Below are 19431 nucleotides of genomic sequence, written 5' to 3'. Positions count from 1 at the left end.
GCCCCCCTGTTTTTTTTTTTTTTTTTTTTTCTCTGGCTTTCTCTGAATGGAGAGGAAAGATATATTGTATCTTTCTTTCTCCATGCAGAGAGAGAAAAAAAGTGTGTAGAAAAAAATAAAATAAAAAATAAAGAAAAAAAATACCTAGATCAAGGTTTGATCTACATCTGTGCCAGGGTTTGTATTTGTGTTTGGATCAAGTAAGAGTCAAAAGTCATGGTCAGTATATTTTGGCCAGGATTTTTTTTTTTTTTTTTTTAATTTAAATTGCCATCAGTGTCAGTTTTAGGTAGGACAAAAAAAAGCAAAATGTGCACTATTGTTTCTGGTCTGTACTATGGGTACAAACGGCAAATAAAATAAACATATGTTATGTTTGAAAGAAAAAAATCAGGACCATAACCATTTAATGAAAGCCCAATTTGGCCTGGAAAAAAAAAAATCTAAGTATAATCCACCCAAAACTAAGTACTAACACATGTAAAAGTTGCAAAATTGTACTTAGGCATTAAGATTTGTTTTATCCTTAGAGGTGTAGGGGTTAACTTCAGGCAATGTATTGACTGCAAATGTCATCACGTTTTCATTGTCTGTGAAAAGCACTTGGTTGTAGCAGTAGCTTTCCCTATGTTTCCTTCCCTCTCAGCATGGTCTGCATCTTCTAATGGACAGATTGTTGCTGCAGCTTTGGTGGAGGTTGTAAGTGTTGCATTTACCTAATACAGGAAGAGGGTTTGACTGGGTGTGTAAAGACTGGGAGATTCAAACAGTGTGTCCACATATAGGCAGTGTTGTAATCAGACATGTCTACTTTTACAAAACTGTAATTGGCAGATACAAGATCAGTCACCCTGCGCAAGTCTAGAGTGCAGTGGTAACCAGTCATCCTTAAAGAAAATGCCTACACAGCAGCAAGGTGCAGGCAGTTCTATAGCAAGATTTCTGGACACTGCTGGCAGTAGTAAAATAAAGTGAGAGGCAGACTCAAGTAGGACTACACATGTCCTATGTCATTTGGGAAATAAAGTTTAGCCAGGAAATCAGTTTTAAATTAAAAGGATAACTGTGCCCAGGGTAAAGATTGTAACCTGTCTCGCTGATCCGATGCTTGCACACATCCTTCATTTATCATTAGAGCCCCCACAGATCCTAAAAATGTCGGGTGCTCTATTGTGCTCATAATGACCAAAAAGTGATTATGTTGGACTCTTGCCCCCCCACTCGCTGTCACAATTTAAAAAAGATGTGGCCATGCTGGGCTACGGCCACATCATTCATTCACAGAGTTCTGTGAGTGTGAGAACTACAAGGACCGACGGCCTATGCAGCTGCCTGCTTGTAATTGCCAATGAACTACCAGGGAGCTGTTAAATGCTTTAGGTAGTTCATTAATGCTTCCTGTCAGTGTGTAACTGCCTGCTCGTACGACAAACAGTCTACAAGAGCCCTGCATCGCACCTGTGATCTGCTGATTGTGGGTGCAATGCTTTACAGGCTCCTAGTAAAGAAAATAATAAATGCACATTTTTTTACCTGCAAGAGGATGTGCATTTATTTTTTGCAAAGGTGAACTTATCCTTTAACCAAGGATCCAAAACTGAAAGGCAAGAGTGCTATCCATGTAACCACTATTTTGACTGATATTTAATTAAAATCTGTACCTGGTAAATAAGAGTAAAAAATATATATTACTAGGCTTTTTTTTTTTAGTTTGTAACGGAAGCCATGCACAAGAAAGGTGTAGAAATACACTTTTAATTATTCATACCTAATTGTCAGTGTTCCAGTTTCATATCCAGTGTTTTATCCACTTATCTAGGACTGTGAAACAAAAATTGCACAAGAAATTGCCAGCCTTTCTAAGGAAGATGTTTCTAAAGAAGAAATGACTGAAAATGAAGAAGAAGTCCTTAATATACTGCTTGCACAGGTATTTCTTTTTACACTGCTGTGTACTGCTTGTAAGGGCTATCATTTAAACGTTCCCAACATTCTGTGCTGAGATTCTTAATGTGATTGTTAACCAAAACCTACATCAAGTGAAATTAAGGAGTAGGCATTATAGTCATCCTTCTGAAAATGCTGATTGCATGGCAGTCATCTCTTATCTCCTGACTCCAGTGCTTTCTAAAGTCACTGACTTTGAGCATGCTTGCAGTCATTAGAGTTAGGTCAGAACTATTTAAGTTAATCGCACAGGACATGGATTATCTGCTGCTACCTTTAGTTGAATGGACATTGGCAAAAATCTTTGCTGGGCCAACCCCCAGTGTACCCATGTGACCCTGCCCACTCCATGAGGCTCCAGGCTTTTTGCTGGTGTCTTTAGGTGATGGAACCCTTGTCTTGTTGGAGAAAATGTTTTAATTTTTCACCAGTTTTCCTTTCATTCTTTGACACTTTTACCAAGATCTCACTGCTCATTGGCTTAAGACTCACTAGTAGTTTCTGTATCGTTTACCATATCCATACATTGGGAACCATACCTAGACCCTGATGCAGGAGGGATGGCCTGTAATGTTTGCTTCTGGCACTAAATCCTGTGTTTAGCACTCAAGGTACATGGTGCAACTTGTGAGTTAGCAGCAATGTGCTATGCAGATCCAGTTCACATGGCACACAGGCCCTAAAGACCCGTTCAGGGGTATGAACATTGTGAATGGTGAAGCCTGGACCCTGGATGGGTCAACAACTTAGACACATTTTTCCTATAACTTTACATACTGGTTCCTGGCTATACATATCTTGTTGGCTTTTTACTGTACACACTACATTGAAGGCACAGGTTATGAGGTAATCTTCACTTTGTGTGTTTTTTCCATAACTTGTATTGTCTCGCTTTATTCAGCCTTATGGGTAACATCATTACAGCATCTACAGTACCTATTTAAATCTGGTGGTTTATTCTTTTAATTCACTACCAGACATAATGCGTATAAGACTGTGTGCACTTCTGGCTGCCATCTACCGCCAACGACACAACTGATCATTTGCTGTCTCTCCAGTTGCTTATGCCTCAGCAACGCAGAACTCGGTGCCTGGATTATTGTGATTCCTTAATACCAGACACGCTGAACCCCCTCAGTCACTATCCATTCTGTGAATACCCTGCAGTGGAAGATCCTCTCTTAACATTGGTGGATCACAGGTGCTTAGGAGCAGGAGCACATGGGGCAACTAGCGAGAATTCTTCTGCAGGCCCTTGGGAAAACTCAGTTCTGAAACAGAACTGGGAAAAAGGCAAATGGCAGGCTAGAGTTTCTCCTTTTAATGTATAAATTAGATTTTCACATCATACCTGATAAAGAAGCCCTTGTTTTAGAAGTTTGTATTTTTAATCTGTTAAGTTAGCCGACAGAATACATGTTATCACTTTAAAGTGTTTGTAACCCTAAAAAAAAAAAAAAAAAAAAAAAAAGATCCTATTCCTTTAAAGCATGAACAACTGTGCTTGTGCTGTGTCATTTGGCCCCTTGTATCATATAAATTAAATGGCTGATCATGCCTGGTTCTGCCCTCCCGTCTGCAAACTGACCACGGTTTATCATGGCTGCTGAGCCCTGACACTGTGGTCTGCTTACGTGCCTCCATCACATGCAGCTCTCCTGTCCTCTCCCCCCCCCCCCCCCCTGCTTGTCAGCTCCAACTGCTGCTGACATTTCTGAGTTTTCTTTCTACAATCCCTTCTGTTACAATAAATATTGTGCCCCAGTGTATGTGTTTTTAAAAATGAGCCGCTGTATACCTTTTTATAGCGGCGCTCATGTGACCGGCCGCCTCCCCCTTTCTCTCCTCTCCTCCTCCCTCCGACTGGCAGCTGGTCACGCTGTGCGGTGCTATAAAATAAGGTCTATAGCAGCTTAATTTTAAAAAAACCACATACACTGGGGCACATTAGTTAATGTAACAGAGGAGATTGTGGAAAGAAGACTCAGTGGCTTAATAACTACTTTAAAGTAGATGAGCTCTAACGGAATGACATTTTTTAAATAAAGTACTTGTCTTCACCTTTTTTTTTTTTTTTTTTTTTTTTTTTAGAGGGGACAAACTGGGGTGCCAGCCTGGTTGCCGCAGTTAAAAGCAAGTTTAATGTAAAAAATATATATACTAGCTATTCACAAAAGTGGTGCTAGAATGGGCATATAATGAACAAGTAGTCTGACCCAGGTGAAGGTGTCCCCGCCATCTGATAGTTTACAATCCGGACGGACACTTCAAGCTGCACAGCGTTGTATCAGATGCCGGGGACACCTCCACTTGGCTCAGACTACTTATCCATTATATGCCCGTTCTAGCACCACTTGTGAGTAGCTAGTGTATATGTGTATATATATATATATATATATATATATATATATATATATATATATATATATATATATTTTACATTAAACTTGCTTTTAACTGCTGCGCCCAAGCTGGCGCCCCCGTATGTCCCCTCTTTTCTTGCAGAGATCAGCTTCTACTCTATGGGGAGCTGCTGCTAACATAATACACTTTTAAAGGACTCTACTGATTTTATATCATGGACTTTTCACATGAACGTTTTAACCGTTTAGTGTCTAGTCATTTTCTTGCGCCATTTACTTTTTTTTAATCCTTTGTTGCATATTGGTGTTGCTCTTTCTCCCCCCCCCCCCCCCCCTCAAATCATTTTGCAGCCACTTTCTGCCAACATATGTGCACGTCAGTGATGACTGCATGATGATTTTCAGGGTGGGTTTTCTGATAGTGACAACAGTGGACCATGCCTGCGTGTGTTGAATTGACCATTGTGTGTGTGTGTGTGTGTGTATGCGTCAAATCTTGTGTGCCAGGGTGACAACATAGGAGCAGAGTTGAGAGACAAGGGTTGAGTGTTGTAACTCTATAACAGGAAGTGCAAACTGTCAAAATTATTTTGAAATTACAACCTGTAAAACTTATATGAGATGTTTACTACATCACAAGAGCCCATAGGTAAGCCTAAAAACAGCTGTGATCCTCTTACAATTGTTTACTTATCATTCATTGTGTCTATCTGGATAGTATAATTACAGTATGATTTTACTCTGCTGGTTTGAGAACACTGAGACTTTGTGTCCTGGCTTCACTCTTGCACTGACAAGTTCTTCATCTTATCAGGAAAATGAAATATTAACAGAACAAGAAGAACTGGTTGCAATGGAGCAGTTCCTGAGACGTCAGATTGCAACAGAGAAGGAGGAAATTGACCGTCTCCGAGCAGAAATTTCTGAAATTCAAAGGTAGTTATGGTTTCCATCATGAGTCAACCTGAATTATAGAAATCTTATACAAAATGTATTTTACACTTCATGGGGGAGTTGCTTGTGGCACCGTGGGAAGCATAAGTTGCAGTATATTGGTATACGCGTCCTTATTATAGGATATGGGTCCATAAAACCGTAAAACATAAAGGGTTATATTCCTACTGCATGTGACTAGTCTTTAGTATAGTGTGGAAAGTGGACAATAATCAGATACTGAATGCCGTTTCATCTCTTTCTGACCTGTGCAATCTTGCATTAATATTTGATGTTTCCATTGATGATGTGCTATACACCCTGCAGTCGCCAGCAGCATGGCCGGAGTGAGACAGAAGAGTATTCATCTGAGAGTGAGAGTGAAAGTGAGGATGAGGAAGAGCTGCAAATTATCCTGGAAGATCTACAGAGACAGAATGAAGAGCTAGAGGTGAGCCATTGTATACAGGAAGGAAGGGTATCTGCTGCCACCTACTGACCTCCATTCTTTAAAATCCAAGACAAATCAGGTCTTTACACTCCCAAATGTTTAATTTCCTGTGTAGTAATTTATCCTTTTTAGCATGCTAAGGTACATAGCTGAGTAGGTCTGAACCAGGGAAAAATAGCTTGCCTGTCATTATGCAGTGGTAACTTTGCCCCTATAAATTTTCAGTCAACACAACAAGGAGGAGATGGGCAGAAACATCGTTTGCAAGTCTGTTGGCTACGGGACTTTTTTAGCCAGTTTGTTCATTGATGAGGGAGCATGGGTAGGAGGCAAGCTCTCCCATGGAAGGTTACTTCAAAATATCTGACGTAGAATCAATACCAAATACAGAGCTTATGGAAAGGTGCTATGAAAATGGTGACCGTAGTAGGTCAAACCGTCACGAATACATGTGGTTGGGGAAGTGGGATGGGGTGGGACTCCTTCCCTCAGGTCAGATAGCAGGTTAGGGAGAGACAGTAGAAGAAAATGGGTTGGGGGGGATTGGTGAGTCAGAGCGAGCCTCATGACATCACTAAAAGAGATTAAAATGAGAGGTTGAAGACTTCAATTCATATGCACCCTGTTGCAAAAAAAGTTAGAAATGGTCATGTAAGTGGCAAGTTAATTCCTCCATTCTCATGAAATGATTCAGATCATCGACCCTCTCCCCCAGATGTTTGGAATAGTGGCCATCCTCTCAGTGTCTAGGGAACAACGCTCTGCCTGCAGAAAGGAGAAATTCTAAGGGGCCCAACTTCACTACTGCAGGGGATCCAGGACATATGGAAAGAAGAGCTGCTTCTGGAGTCTTTGGCCAAGTCCAACCCATAATTTGGTTACACAGACCAAAGAGAACCTTCCAGAAAGGGCAGACCTACCTCAAATGTGAAGAATTGTGCCTTTTCCTTCACCACATCAACAATGGTCGACTGAGCGGGAAGTAGCGTAGAGGAGCACCTATACCATCTGGTCAATATTTTCTCTTTTCTTATTCCTAAGTTTGACTTGCTACGTTTCTCCCAGTCTTCATTGGTAAAAGAGCAATCCAGTTCTTTCTCCCATCCTTTGGTATAGCCAGAATTTTGCTTTACAGGATAATGGAGTTGTCTAATTAACCCAGTATTGTCATTTATTCTGCATTCAAAAAGTAGGCAAATGTGTTAACGGGGAATACAGCTTTTTTGAAGAGGGGTGGGTGTATAGGCTAGAAGATTTATCAAATGTTAGCAAACATCAACACTGAGAAGGGCAACTTCAATATGACTGCCCTAAGCTGTAAGTGTGGTGCTTGGCTATTGTTGTTGAGCAGTGCGAGCCCTTGTTAGTGAATGGGCACGTTGTGATGTTTGACATTTTCATACATCTGACAGTAGATAATTAGTTTTAAATGAAGTTCTTGTCTGTTTTTCCAATACCTTTTCTTCCCTTCTCTTTCCAACCTCCCATATTTCTTTATTATTTTTAAATTTTTTTACTGGAACTAAAGGCAAGCAACAATGATTTCAGCTCAATCGTAATTGCCTGTCTTTCTTTTTTGTTTTTTTATTAAGATATTTAGAGAAAAAGAGTAAAACAGTTTGCCTTGCAGGGCTTCAAAGCACCAAATGTAAACGGTACCTTAACTAGTACATTCCAACATTGTCAAGGAGTACCATCGCATACATAAAATTGGTAGATGTCACTAGCGGAACACCAGAGCTCTAAAAAAGGCAACAGGAGCCATCCCAGAAGTTGTAAAGAGATTAAAATTGGAAATTAACATGCAAGAAAAGGGCACATAACTTCTATCCAGTTGGACCAGATTTTTTCAAACTTGCGAGGGGCATATCACAAAGTGTAGGTATGCTTTTCAAACATGACATACCGGTACTTGTTCATCTCTGATATCCAGTTGCTGACAGTGGGAGGATTGGCAGAAACCCAGCAGGAGGCAATCCTCTTTCTCACTGCAAAAAGTGACCTAACAATAGTCCATGTCTGACTAGGATCAAGATCACTGGAATTTACATATCCCAGGAGACACAGCAATTGTGTTTCTTAAAGAGGGATTAAACCTCTGCAAAAACATTTTAAATAATGGGCCCTTGTGAGAGTTTTGCCATAATCTCCTAGTATGCACAGCATATTAGCACATTATGACTGACTTAACTTGCAAGCTATCCCCTCCAGTGCTGAAGTGTCAGCACTCCCTTATATTGTGGGCGCCTCCATCTTCTCCCGCATTTCCAATCACATTCTGACTTTTTGGCTGATTGATTCATAGGTCTGGGATGATGTAACTCTTGCACATGCACACGGGTGTTAAGTCACCTCAACACAGAGTGGTTTTGTAAATATATGCTGAGCTGCGCACGCATGGCTCAGTGTATATAAACACTAATCGGCAGGGAGGAGGATTTATGACCAAAGAAACCAATATAGTCTCTTCTGTCATAAAATTCTACCTTTTTTATTTTTTAGGTTTAATTCTGCCTTAAGTTGATTTACTTATTTTGTAGGTAAACATTTAGTACACAATTAGAGCACTATGAGTTAGCTAAAGAAAGTTCACCAAAAGTAGCTATCTTTGCAAACTGCCCTGTCTGCCCTAGTTTTTGGAATGGCCTGTACCAATAATGACTAATTATTGAGTCACTCAGTTCTGTGTAAGAGCTATTGATCTCTGTAAACAGGCTTTTTACAGCACCAAGCTGAAAAGAAACCACAAAGCACATATAAAAAGCTTAGAGCTCCACTGCGAGATGGGAAAAAAATTTTTTTTAATATGGAACAGTTCTCCTTTATCTGGAAAAAAAATCAGGTTTGTTTTATATTTTTTAGTCTTGCCAATAATACAAAGGACTTAGAATATATGTACAAAACCACACATTCTGTTTAATATTCCCTGTACATGAACATCTTGTTTTGTTACACTCAAGTAAATTATACTGCATGCTACTGTCTCTTGTTAGGTTAAGAACAACCATCTGAACCAGGCAATTCATGAAGAGAGAGAGGCCATCATTGAGCTGCGTGTTCAGCTTAGGCTTTTACAGATGCAGCGCATGAAGTCCGAACAGCTGCAGGAGGAAGAGGAGCCAGGGAAGACAGGCAGCAGACCCCAGCTGCAGAGGGACACTGCCTCTGAATCAAAACCGCCTAAAGACAAGACAAAGGAGCAAGTAAGACCTTCTCCAATTAAAGACTGGAAAGAAACGCTTATCTGAGTGTCAAACTAAAGACGTTACCCCTTATTAACACTTTCAGGCAATTGCATTGCTATAAAACATGCATCGCTTTACGGAGGAAGAGTTTGCTCGCCTTGTGGGTTCTGGCTGTCCTGGACTCGGGTTACTGACATAGCAGAATAAATACTTATTATTTTGTACAAGAGTAATGGTGGAAAAAAGAGAATGTAATTTTCTAAAAAAAAAAAGAAAAAAAAATCTAAACAAACACAGAAGGACATGTAATAAGGAAAAGTGGTTATGAAAATGATGGTTTTTTTTAAAAAACAATTTTACTATCCAAATGTAACCAGACACACCAAAATTCTATTATTTATTCATGAGTTTCTTTGCATCAGAGCAGCTTTAAATATGTAGTTTTTTTCTTACTTAATTAAACCAGGGATGTTGCAGCTGTGAATACACCAGTTTGAGACTACTATAATTGAAACTTTTATTCTATTGCATTCACATGGCTCTCTAGTCATGCTGATGTGCAGGCAGCATTTTTGTAGGTTTGGTGTTAGTGCATAGTATTGTTAAAGCAACAAAAGAGATATTTGTTTGAGGTCAAGTACAAGATCACACAATGAAGCGATGATCTTGCCAAAAAAATCCAATAAGCTCCCAAATTTCTGTTCTCCCCTTCTGGACTAGTAAACCCCCCACCTCCTCACCTCAGTACCATAATAGGTCGGTGTTCTGCACTCCGACAGGGGAGAACTCAGACTTGGTTCTGCAGCAGAAGTGTTGTCAGTCAACTAAAGGATGGTTTATCTTGGTGGATTTCTGGCAGATCAACAGGTATTATTCTGTACTTGCAGTTTAAAAAAAAATGCATATTGCAGAGATGTATTGCATATTGTTTTTTTTTATTTTGGCCAGACATTTACACTTAATTAACACTTTACTTCCCTTTAAACACTTAGGTGTTGTATTTATAAAACATTTTTACACAAGATTCACACAACCCCCCCCCCCCCCCCCCATGATTCACACGTTGTCCTAATAGAAAATATAAATTGTGTGAATCATGCACAAAGCATTGAGAAATCCCTTTTATCTTTAACTTCACCCTAGGTTTAATCTTTTTTGCCTTACTTTAAAAAAACAAAAAATTGGCTGTAAAATGTATAAAATGTAACCTACCACTTAACCCCATATAACTTAACCTAACTCCTAAGCTTTTACCCCTAGCACTAAGTTAACCTATACTTGTCTTTTGAACCCCCAAACTGTCACGCCACCCTATTCAAAAAGTTTCTTGTTTCTGCCCAAAAACAAGCAACACAGAGCTTCTTTTTCAAGCTCCAAAACCAACAGATTTAGTGGACAAAATGGCATCTGTATTGGAAAGTATCACTGATTTTTTTTTTTTTATATATATATATATAGTCAGCGGTGGCAGCCCCAAATTTCTCTCATTATAGGTTTTCTATAATCTGAAAAGTTATTCAAACTATTATGTATTTCTCATAAATATTAAAGTTTTAAGTACTTATCAGTAAGACACCTATATTCTATTTTCTGCCAGTCCTCTACTTACAAATGACCCTTTTCTGCTCGGTAGGCATGTCTCTGCAAAAATCCTTTATTTATCTGAAAGCAGTGTGACAAACACACCTCACAAAGTAATTGGCTTCTATCAATAAATCACTAAAGCTGGCCATACATGGAGCAAATTTCTTTCCTACATTCACTGGGTTCCCCTACCAACACAGACAATGTTGATGCGGGAATCCCTCCTGGAGATACATTGTCTTCTCCCACCGGGGGGAGGCCGCCCACTTTTGGGAGAAGATGGTGATTATTGCTAGCGGCAATAACAGCTGCTAGTGCTAATCGCACGTAAAACCTGGCAGGCTGGTTTACCCAATTTGATTGATCAACTTGGTACATTTAGCCTGTCCATAGATGGTTTGAATTTCTCTGGCCTGCGTAAGGGTGTCAATAGACATAAGATAGTGATGTGACAAAACTGGTGATTGTGAGTCAAACCTGTAAGAGAGATTGTTTCAAACAAGATGTATTTTTGAACATATGTCACCAGAAAAATTCTGTAGAGCTGGAATTTTTCAGCTGTTTTCCGTTGGCTAGCCAATCTTTGTGTGTCTTTTTTTGCCATCTTAGGATAAACGACTGTGGTCAACACGCTTGCCCCTTTCATATTATCTGGCAACATCACATTTTTATTCTGTATACAAATGATCTTTTTGGGTTGAGAAGTCGACAAACCGTAAGCAATTTTCCATACGAAAGGTCATTGTATGAAAGATCACTTAGGAGTCTGGCAAGCACAGTCTTATGTCTATCTTTTTTTTGTGCCTTTTATGCTTTGATTTCAAGTTAATAGATTGCAGCAGCACCACCACATACTTTGGTAGACAGTTGTGTTTACTGCAGATGTTTTAGGTGTGTGTTTTTTTTTTTTTTTTTTTGTAATTTCCATCCTGTTATGCTGCCTACATAACTTGCCATAGTAGTCTAATTTGTGAAGCTTAATTGCTTGTCCTCACGTGTGTTAATATGACTAATGTCTCTAATGTGTGCGCGAACAACCTTTTTAATTCCGAGTAATGTCCTGGCATCAAGATACTTGAGATTAAGGCAGCTGATATTTGTCGTGGTTTGGGATTACTGTAGGTGATGGTTCCCTCTGTGACATTGCTCGTGTTTTACTTAAATCTGTGAATGGGTCTTCCCAGTTTAAAATATATATGTAAGCCAGATATGCTAATTTATCCTGCGTTTATGTTGCTTATAAACCATGCACCCCAGTAATGCAAAGTTTTTAGGAAATTAGTGCCACTTCGGACCTGGGGACGGGGACATACAGAAGGACAGGATCTATTCAAGACGTAGGAGAGGGATCAACAATGAGTGATAAATGCGCTGATCCAGGTCCATTATTATGTATTTAATCCATAGGCTCAGATAAATGTTGTTCGTTTGTTTTTTATTCATTCCTCCAGTTTCTAATCTATGTCCTTTTTTAGGACATAGATTAGAAAGTGTCCCTAAATCACTGGGCACATTGTGTGCCTGATCTGGCTACTTTTCCTTAATGATTCTTACATGTCTTGTTGCTTGCACCACGTCTGTGAAAACTGTATTGTATATTCACTGTTCATGGTTTATATAACTATTCCAGCAATACAAATACAGGCTGGATAACACATTGCTGGAGCAAATAAAAGCACATTCCAGTCTCATTTCTGGATATACAGGGTTGCTTAGTGGGTTGGGTTTATATAATAGATTTGTGTTCTAGTTCCAGCTGTCTCTAGTACTTCAGATTGCACACACTTAGCTTCATAGTCTACAATGACCTTCATCAGAACAATGCAAATGAAAGGTCTGGCAAAGCATTAAAAGAGATCATTGATCTCTGTGAATTTTTGACATGGTGCTTTGCATGTTAAATAAGAGCAAGTTAAAGACAATTTGTTTTTGTTTTTTTTAAATGATCCTAAAATAAATATGTAATGTACAGGCAGGTCTGTAGCTTGCTGTAATGCATCACTTATACTGTTTATCAGCTTGCCTTGCCTCACCTCCATGGATATCCTTCAATTTTCATGGATAGGCTTCGGTGTGTTTGTATGGTATAGCACAAAGCATGCTTCGTCTCAGAAGGGTGCAAGGGCTCCTTTTTCTCATGCAATGTGCAGCCTCAGCCATATATGCCTAGCAGGTGTATATGACCAATGGTTAAATCTGTCTTCCATATTTCTGATATGTAATTTTAACTTTATTGAAATATTAAAGTAAACCTGTATTAAGAGGAACCTGGAGGCTGCCATTCTTGACCTCATGTTCTGAAAATGCTGGATGACTAGCTGTCATGCTGATCCTCCTTTTTTTTTTCATTTGTTTGAGTCACTGACCCAGAGCCGGTATGTACAAAAGGACTTGGATCTCCAGGTCAGTGATTTAACAGTAATAATAACTTTATTACATTATACTTTATATAGTCATCATAAAAGTCAAGTTGCTCTCATTTTTTAGAAAGAGGTCCGTAATGAGAGCCTCCAAATTTCCGTCATGTCAGGTTAACTTTAAGACATAATAGGAAATTTTTTCCAAAAACTGTGAAAACACCGTTTATAACCTACACATAAAGGCTTTCAAAGGGGGTGGCTGGTAAACATTCTGGATTCCAGCACAAAAGAGAACATTGGGCCAAGTGGCTTAATGTTTACATGCAATGAAGTGTTCGCTTTGTTGTCTGCTTAGGAAAATGGAATACAGCAGACAGGTAACACCGCTTCAGGTGAAAAGTAATTCCTTCCTTAAATTGTCAGGTGCTGGTCCAGTCCGTGATATGGCCAGGTAATCCAATAGCAAAGTAAATGACCACACTTCAAAAAATTAGGAAAAAAGCTTTATTGTATAAAAACATCCAACATCAAAAAATAGTTCACGACAGCTTCATGACACGCAGAGAGAAGAGCATGGTTGACGCATTTCACTAATTTTTTTAGCCTAATCATAACCCTTAAGCACTAGCAACCAAGATTCTTAAATAACTACAATGCAGCTGAATGGTGTTAAAGTGCTTAACTGCTTTTTTTAACTGCTCACTCCAGACAAATATTTTAAAAAGAAAAACTTAAGACTAAAACCATTAGTAAACAAAAAATACATATAGGTAACTTCTGTATTTGTCTAAAAAACACACCTACCCCTTTCTTGTGTATGTATGTATATGTTTGTGTGTGTGTATATATATATGTATATGTGTGTGTGTGTATGTATGTGTGTATATGTATATATATATATATATATATATATATAAAAATAAATAGTGAATTACCATAAAAATATAACTGCACATCTTTATATACTCTATAAACAGGGAGAGGGTGTGATAAAAAAAAAAGTCGCATAGAAAATGCATGTAGAAAAATTACACATGTATATTACTACTGAAAAATGTCTAATTATATAATTTTTAAAACATATAGTACATATATTATATTGAAGCCGCATATACAATATAACAAGAAATATAACAAAAATTAATACTAATAGCAGCCCTAGTACTGGATTATATCTTACGAATGGGATAAATCAATGTGACCACAACTATTCATAGTAATGTGTCACATCCCATTCGAAGTTTAACCCGTTAGGTATCCTGGTTTGAAGCTTAAAGATACAAAATACCTCTCTTACAGAGGAGGCGAAAATATCTCCCCCTGTGGTGTTTGTACTTTAACGAGGGACGGATCTTCATTATGCATGTTATTAAAATGACAGGCAACATTGGTGGATTTATTACCCCTTATATTGCCAAAATGTTCCCTAAACTGACCTCAGAGTCTCCGAATAGTTCTTCCCACGCATTGCTTGGAACAAGCACCGCACGTGATGACAGATACATAAGATGTGTTACAATCAAAGAATTTGTCAATTTTAAAGATACTACCATTACTGGAGTGTGAATCCTGACCCAGCAACACATAGGAACAACAGAGACAGAGGAGCCACATTTAAAGTTCCCTTTAAAATGTAACCAGGTAAATGATTGAGCACATGTACTGTCTGACTGAAAAAGACTGGGAGCTAAATAGTTTCCCACTCCAGTAACGGCAGGATCTTTAAAATTGACAAATTCTTTAATTGTAGCACATCTTATGTAATCTGTCATCACGTGTGGTGCTTGCTCCAAGCAATACATGGGAAGAACTATTCGGAGACTCGGAGGTCGGTTTAGGGAACATTTGGGCGATGGAAGGGGTAATAAATCCACCAATGTTGGCCGTCACTTTAACAACGTGCATAACGGAGATCTGTCCCTGGTTAAAGTCCAAATTATTAAAAAAGTAAAAACAGCACGGGGGGAGGATGATATTTTTCACCTCTGTAAAGCCTCGTACACACGATCGGATTTTCCGACGGGAAATGTGTGTTGACAGGCTGTTGGCGGAAAATCCGACCGTGTATATGCTCCTCCAGACAATTGTTGGACTTTGCGCCAACAAATGTTGGCTAGCAGGTTTTCAAATTTTCCGGGGACAAATGTGTGTTGTCGGATTTTCTGAGCGTGTGTACGCAAGTCCGTCAGACAAAAGTCCAAAGTACAAATACGCACGCTTGGAAGCAAGTATGAGCCAGAAGCAGTTGGTCTTGTAAACTAGCGTTTGTAATGGAGAATTATCATTCGTGACGTGGAAAATTATGAAATCTCGAAATGCAGTGCACATTCTCTTCTTTAATGGGATAATGAAGCTGCTTTGCTGGTGATACTGATGGAGTTACTGCAAACAAATTTTCAAAGGCTTTTTTTTTCTAGTGATATCAAGAATAATATGCTTTTTTTTTTTCTTTTTTTTTGTTTTTTTTTTTTTTTGGGCAAGTTACCACAGCACCATTATCCTGTAGTTTTTAAGATCAAAGATACAACTATATTGGTGTCCCTTGTCAATATTACATTGTATTTTTTTTAAATGTAACTGCCTACTCCCAAACTGTCATTTGAAGTAAAATACATAGCCAAGTATTATTCTACACATTTTTTTTATTGTGCATTAAAAAAAGAAAACAAATAAAATTAGACATGCTATTTGCCTATATAACTTAACCAAAAAGTGCATTCTATGCATCCAAAAATATAGAAAATATACCAAATCAAATCATTATTCAACCAAAAAAATGTCAACGCAATAACTCCAAGGCCAATAATAAATAACACGTTATCTCCTCCGATTCTGCAACTTGTCTGGTTGACGAACGGCCATTCAGAAACTAACTGAAAAGCACGAAATGAAAAACGCAAACTGAAAAGTGCTAAATGAAAAGTGCGACTCAACACTCACCAAACTTCTACTAACACAAAATTAGCAGAAGGAGCCCAAAGGGTGACGCTAAAGAGCTGAAAAACAACGTAGTACGTCACTACGTTCATATTTCTTGGCCAACAATTGTGTGACCGTGTGTATGCAAGACAAGTTTGGGCCATCGCCCTTCGGACAAAATTCCACGGTTTTGTTGGCTGACAATCCAATCGTGTGTACGAGGCTTTAGAGAGAGATATTTTGGATCTTTAAGCTTCAAACCAGGATACCTAACAGGTTAAACATTCGTAAAATATAATCCAGTATTAGGGCTGTCGTTAGTATCATTTGTTATATTTCTTGTTATATTGTATATGCGGCTATAATTAAAACATATGTACATGTTTTAAAAATGATATAATTAGACTAAGTATTTTTTCAGTCGTAATATACATATGTAATTTTTGTACATGCATTTTCTATGCGACTTCTCTATCACACCCTCTCCCTGGTTATAGAGTGTATATATAGATGTGCAGGTACCTTTTTATGTTATAAGTCACTAATTTACTTTTTTGCACATTTATATTAGATCTCTATAGATACAATTAAGAAAGGGTAGGTGTGTTTTAAGACAAATACAAAAGATACCTATAGGTGTTTTTTGTTTACTAATGGTTTTAACCTTAATTTTTTCTTTTTGAAATATTTGTCTGGAGCGAGCCAATTAAGCACTTTAACACCATTCGGCTGCAGTGTAGCCATTTACGAATCTTGGTTGCTAGTGCTTATGGGTTATGATTAAGCAAAGAAATTTGTGAAACGCGTCAACCATGCCCCTCTCTGTGCATGTCATGATGCTGTTGTGTTTTTGATGTTTGATATTTTTATACAATAAAGCTTTTTTCCTTTTTCTTTGGAGTGCGGTCATTAACTTTGCTATTGGTTTGCTTAGGAAAATGGAGTTGGCGGCTTTAATACTGTGATACTGCTTCTGTTATTGACTCTCCAATGACAGGCCAACCCTCTCTGCTCTTGCAGGAGACTTGACCCATGAGTAACCATGGTACACACGAGCATTTTTTATTGTTGGCTTGCACAAACCAGTCTGAAGGGCATCCAATTCAACAAGCACTTACAAAGCATTTAAACAGTATCCAGCAGCCTTCTTGATGCCCTCTAAACACTTTTCAGCCCTGTTTTGGGAGTTTTGAATTTTAGCACGTGTTGCTGTAGCTTTATCAAGCATAATAGTGAGAGTTTTGGTTGCAGTTTTAGCCAGCATTCATCAAGCTTCAACAGACCTCTAGAAGCCTTTAAAGGCATTTAACTAGATTTCTGTGATAGCTTGTTTAATGTCCTATAAATTGTGAAAAAAAAACAATCAGCGCCAAAATAAATGACTTCCTCCTATAACAGGGTAAATGTGTAAAATCACCAATATATGTGACTGTACAGCTGCTGAACACTTAGTGATACACCGCACCAGATGTAATATTGTTTTCTAAATAGTGCAGCGCTGTGTCTCATTAAATAATGTGCATACAAAATTTATAATCAACATTTCATGATCAAAAAAATATTTTAAATTAAAAAATGAAAATGTCAAAAAATTAGAAAAAAAACAGTTCATCTGTGTCAATGTTTCCAAAACAAACACCGCTGTGTGTGTTCGTCCTCAAAAGGACCAATATCCAGTGCACACCTCCACCGCCTAAAGTGCCTGCTCACCTCAAAGATGAATGTAAAAGCATAAACAAATCATTCCTCGTGTCCACCACAATGGATCAACTTTCACTCTCCAATGGTAATCCTACAGTCTCCAGACTGCTCCTCTGTGTGGGTAATCAGCGTTTGTATTGCCGTCAGAAAAACCTTCCTTCACTTTCTCATAAGTGCTCAATCACGCTATTACTTCCGTAGGTTATAGACATGAAACTACAAACACAAGTGCCATAGTGTACTCTGTTTGCATGTTTATTAAATGCCCCCAAAACAAATCCACTTACAAGATAAAAACTTTAAAACAGCATGTGTCAAATCATCACTTCATTCACCGCAAATCTACACTCACGATGCTTCACAGGCTCCTCCCCTCTAAAGGCATGTCGGCATCTCATTGGTCTTCGTCAGTATAGTCTGGAGACTGTAGGATTACCATTGGAGGGTGAAAGTTGATCCATTGTGGTGGACACAAGGAATGATTTGTTTATGCTTTTACATTCATCTTTGAGGTTAGCAGGCACTTTAGCTGGTGGAGGTGTGTACTGGATATTGGTTCTTTTGAGGACGAACACACACACAGCGGTGATTGTTTTGGAAGCATTGACACAGATGAACTGTCTTTTTCTAATTTGACATTTTCATTTTTTAATATAAAATATTTTTTTGATCATGAAATGTTGAATATAAATTTTGTATGCACATTATTTAATGAGAGACAGCGCTGCACTATTTCGAAAAACAATGTCCTATAAATGGCTTACGGACACAAAGCTCTTAAGACTAGTTTTGAAAAGCCAAGATGAAAAAATTGCCCTTGTGTACAGGAGGACTCTAGTTGATAGCATACAGAAAAATGAGGATGACATGTATCTGTAATGATCTTTCTCTCTCTCTCCCTTTCTACTTTTTTTTTTTTTCCTCCCTTTGTCTTATATTGGTCTTGCAATTTTTATACAAAATATTGATCCAGTTTTAAAGCTTTTGTTATGTTAACCCTGTGCAATGCTAGTTGAATGCAATATAATGCGATTCATTTACAATAACTGGTACAAATGTTGTTTATATTAGCCATATGCCTTGCGTCACTTAAGAGAGAACCTATTTCGCTGTTCTGTGTGACAGGTTTTGTTTTTTTTTTTTAAATAAATCTGCACCACTTGGAGCAAAGAATTGTCAAGTGCTTGCAGGGCTGTGCTGGCCCACATTTGCCTTGTACCGTACACTGCTGGTGAATGAACAGAACCTTTCTTCCAGGTGAAATTCACATTATTCTTACTACAAGTAACTTTATAACTGGAATGAACAACCCTACAAATTCTAACTCTCCCTTATCCACCTGTACACGTGTGTAGACTGCCAATTTAGTTTTTGTTGTATTTTCTTTCTTTGTTTGCATTAATGAAGTGTTAATATTTGACTTTGTCTGTTACAAAAGCATTTTGTATTTACTAATGTCAGCCTTTTTTAATGCATTAATTATCAAATGATGTCACTTATCAGTGTTTTATTTCTCCCAAAATGATGTAGGTCTCTTAGATCATAATTCTTATTCAGACACCATGCAATGGGGTAAATAAAGAATCCATTTTAAACCTACACCATGTCTGTCTTTCTTGCATTAAAGGGGAGTTCCACCAATTTAAAAGTCAGCAGCTACAAAAAGTGTAGCTGCTGACTTTTAATAATCAGACACTTGCCTGTCCCACGGTCCAGCAATGCAGGTGCACAAAGCCCCGCTCCTCTCCCCCTCCTCTCCGCACAACCGGCATTCTAACTGTGGGCACCCGGCTGTGGCTTCACAGCCGGGCGCACACTGCATGTGCGAGCTGCTGATGTGTCCCAGAAGATTGCAGGGAGGGGGGAGAGGGTGATCTTCCTTCCAATGCTGCAGCGCCAAGGGAGGAAGCGTGAGCTGGGTGCCTCTAAAAACAGGGTTCCAGCTCCCCCCCAAAAAATGATGTGGCATGTCAGGGGGTCACCAACAC

At 38.6% G+C, this 19431-nt stretch overlaps 1 protein-coding gene across 3 annotated transcripts in view; it reads left to right on the top strand.

Moving 5' to 3' along the window:
- Window positions 1-13754, top strand: part of RALBP1 (ralA binding protein 1) — a 104248-nt gene extending 90494 nt beyond the window's left edge. For all 3 annotated transcript variants that reach the window (XM_073631348.1, XM_073631349.1, XM_073631350.1), the window contains 4 exons: window positions 1820-1930; window positions 5125-5246; window positions 5571-5694; window positions 8688-13754. In XM_073631348.1, coding sequence (XP_073487449.1) covers window positions 1820-1930; window positions 5125-5246; window positions 5571-5694; window positions 8688-8942 — 612 coding nt within the window. In that variant the 3' untranslated portion in view covers window positions 8943-13754. The remainder of the gene's footprint in view (window positions 1-1819; window positions 1931-5124; window positions 5247-5570; window positions 5695-8687) is intronic.
- Window positions 13755-19431: the final 5677 nt, after the last annotated feature.

Source organism: Aquarana catesbeiana, linkage group LG05 (genome assembly GCF_042186555.1).
Source record: "Aquarana catesbeiana isolate 2022-GZ linkage group LG05, ASM4218655v1, whole genome shotgun sequence".
Lineage (NCBI taxonomy): Eukaryota > Metazoa > Chordata > Amphibia > Anura > Ranidae > Aquarana > Aquarana catesbeiana.
The sequence above is the reverse complement of the archived record's forward strand: the minus strand, read 5'-3'. Positions and strand labels throughout refer to the sequence as shown.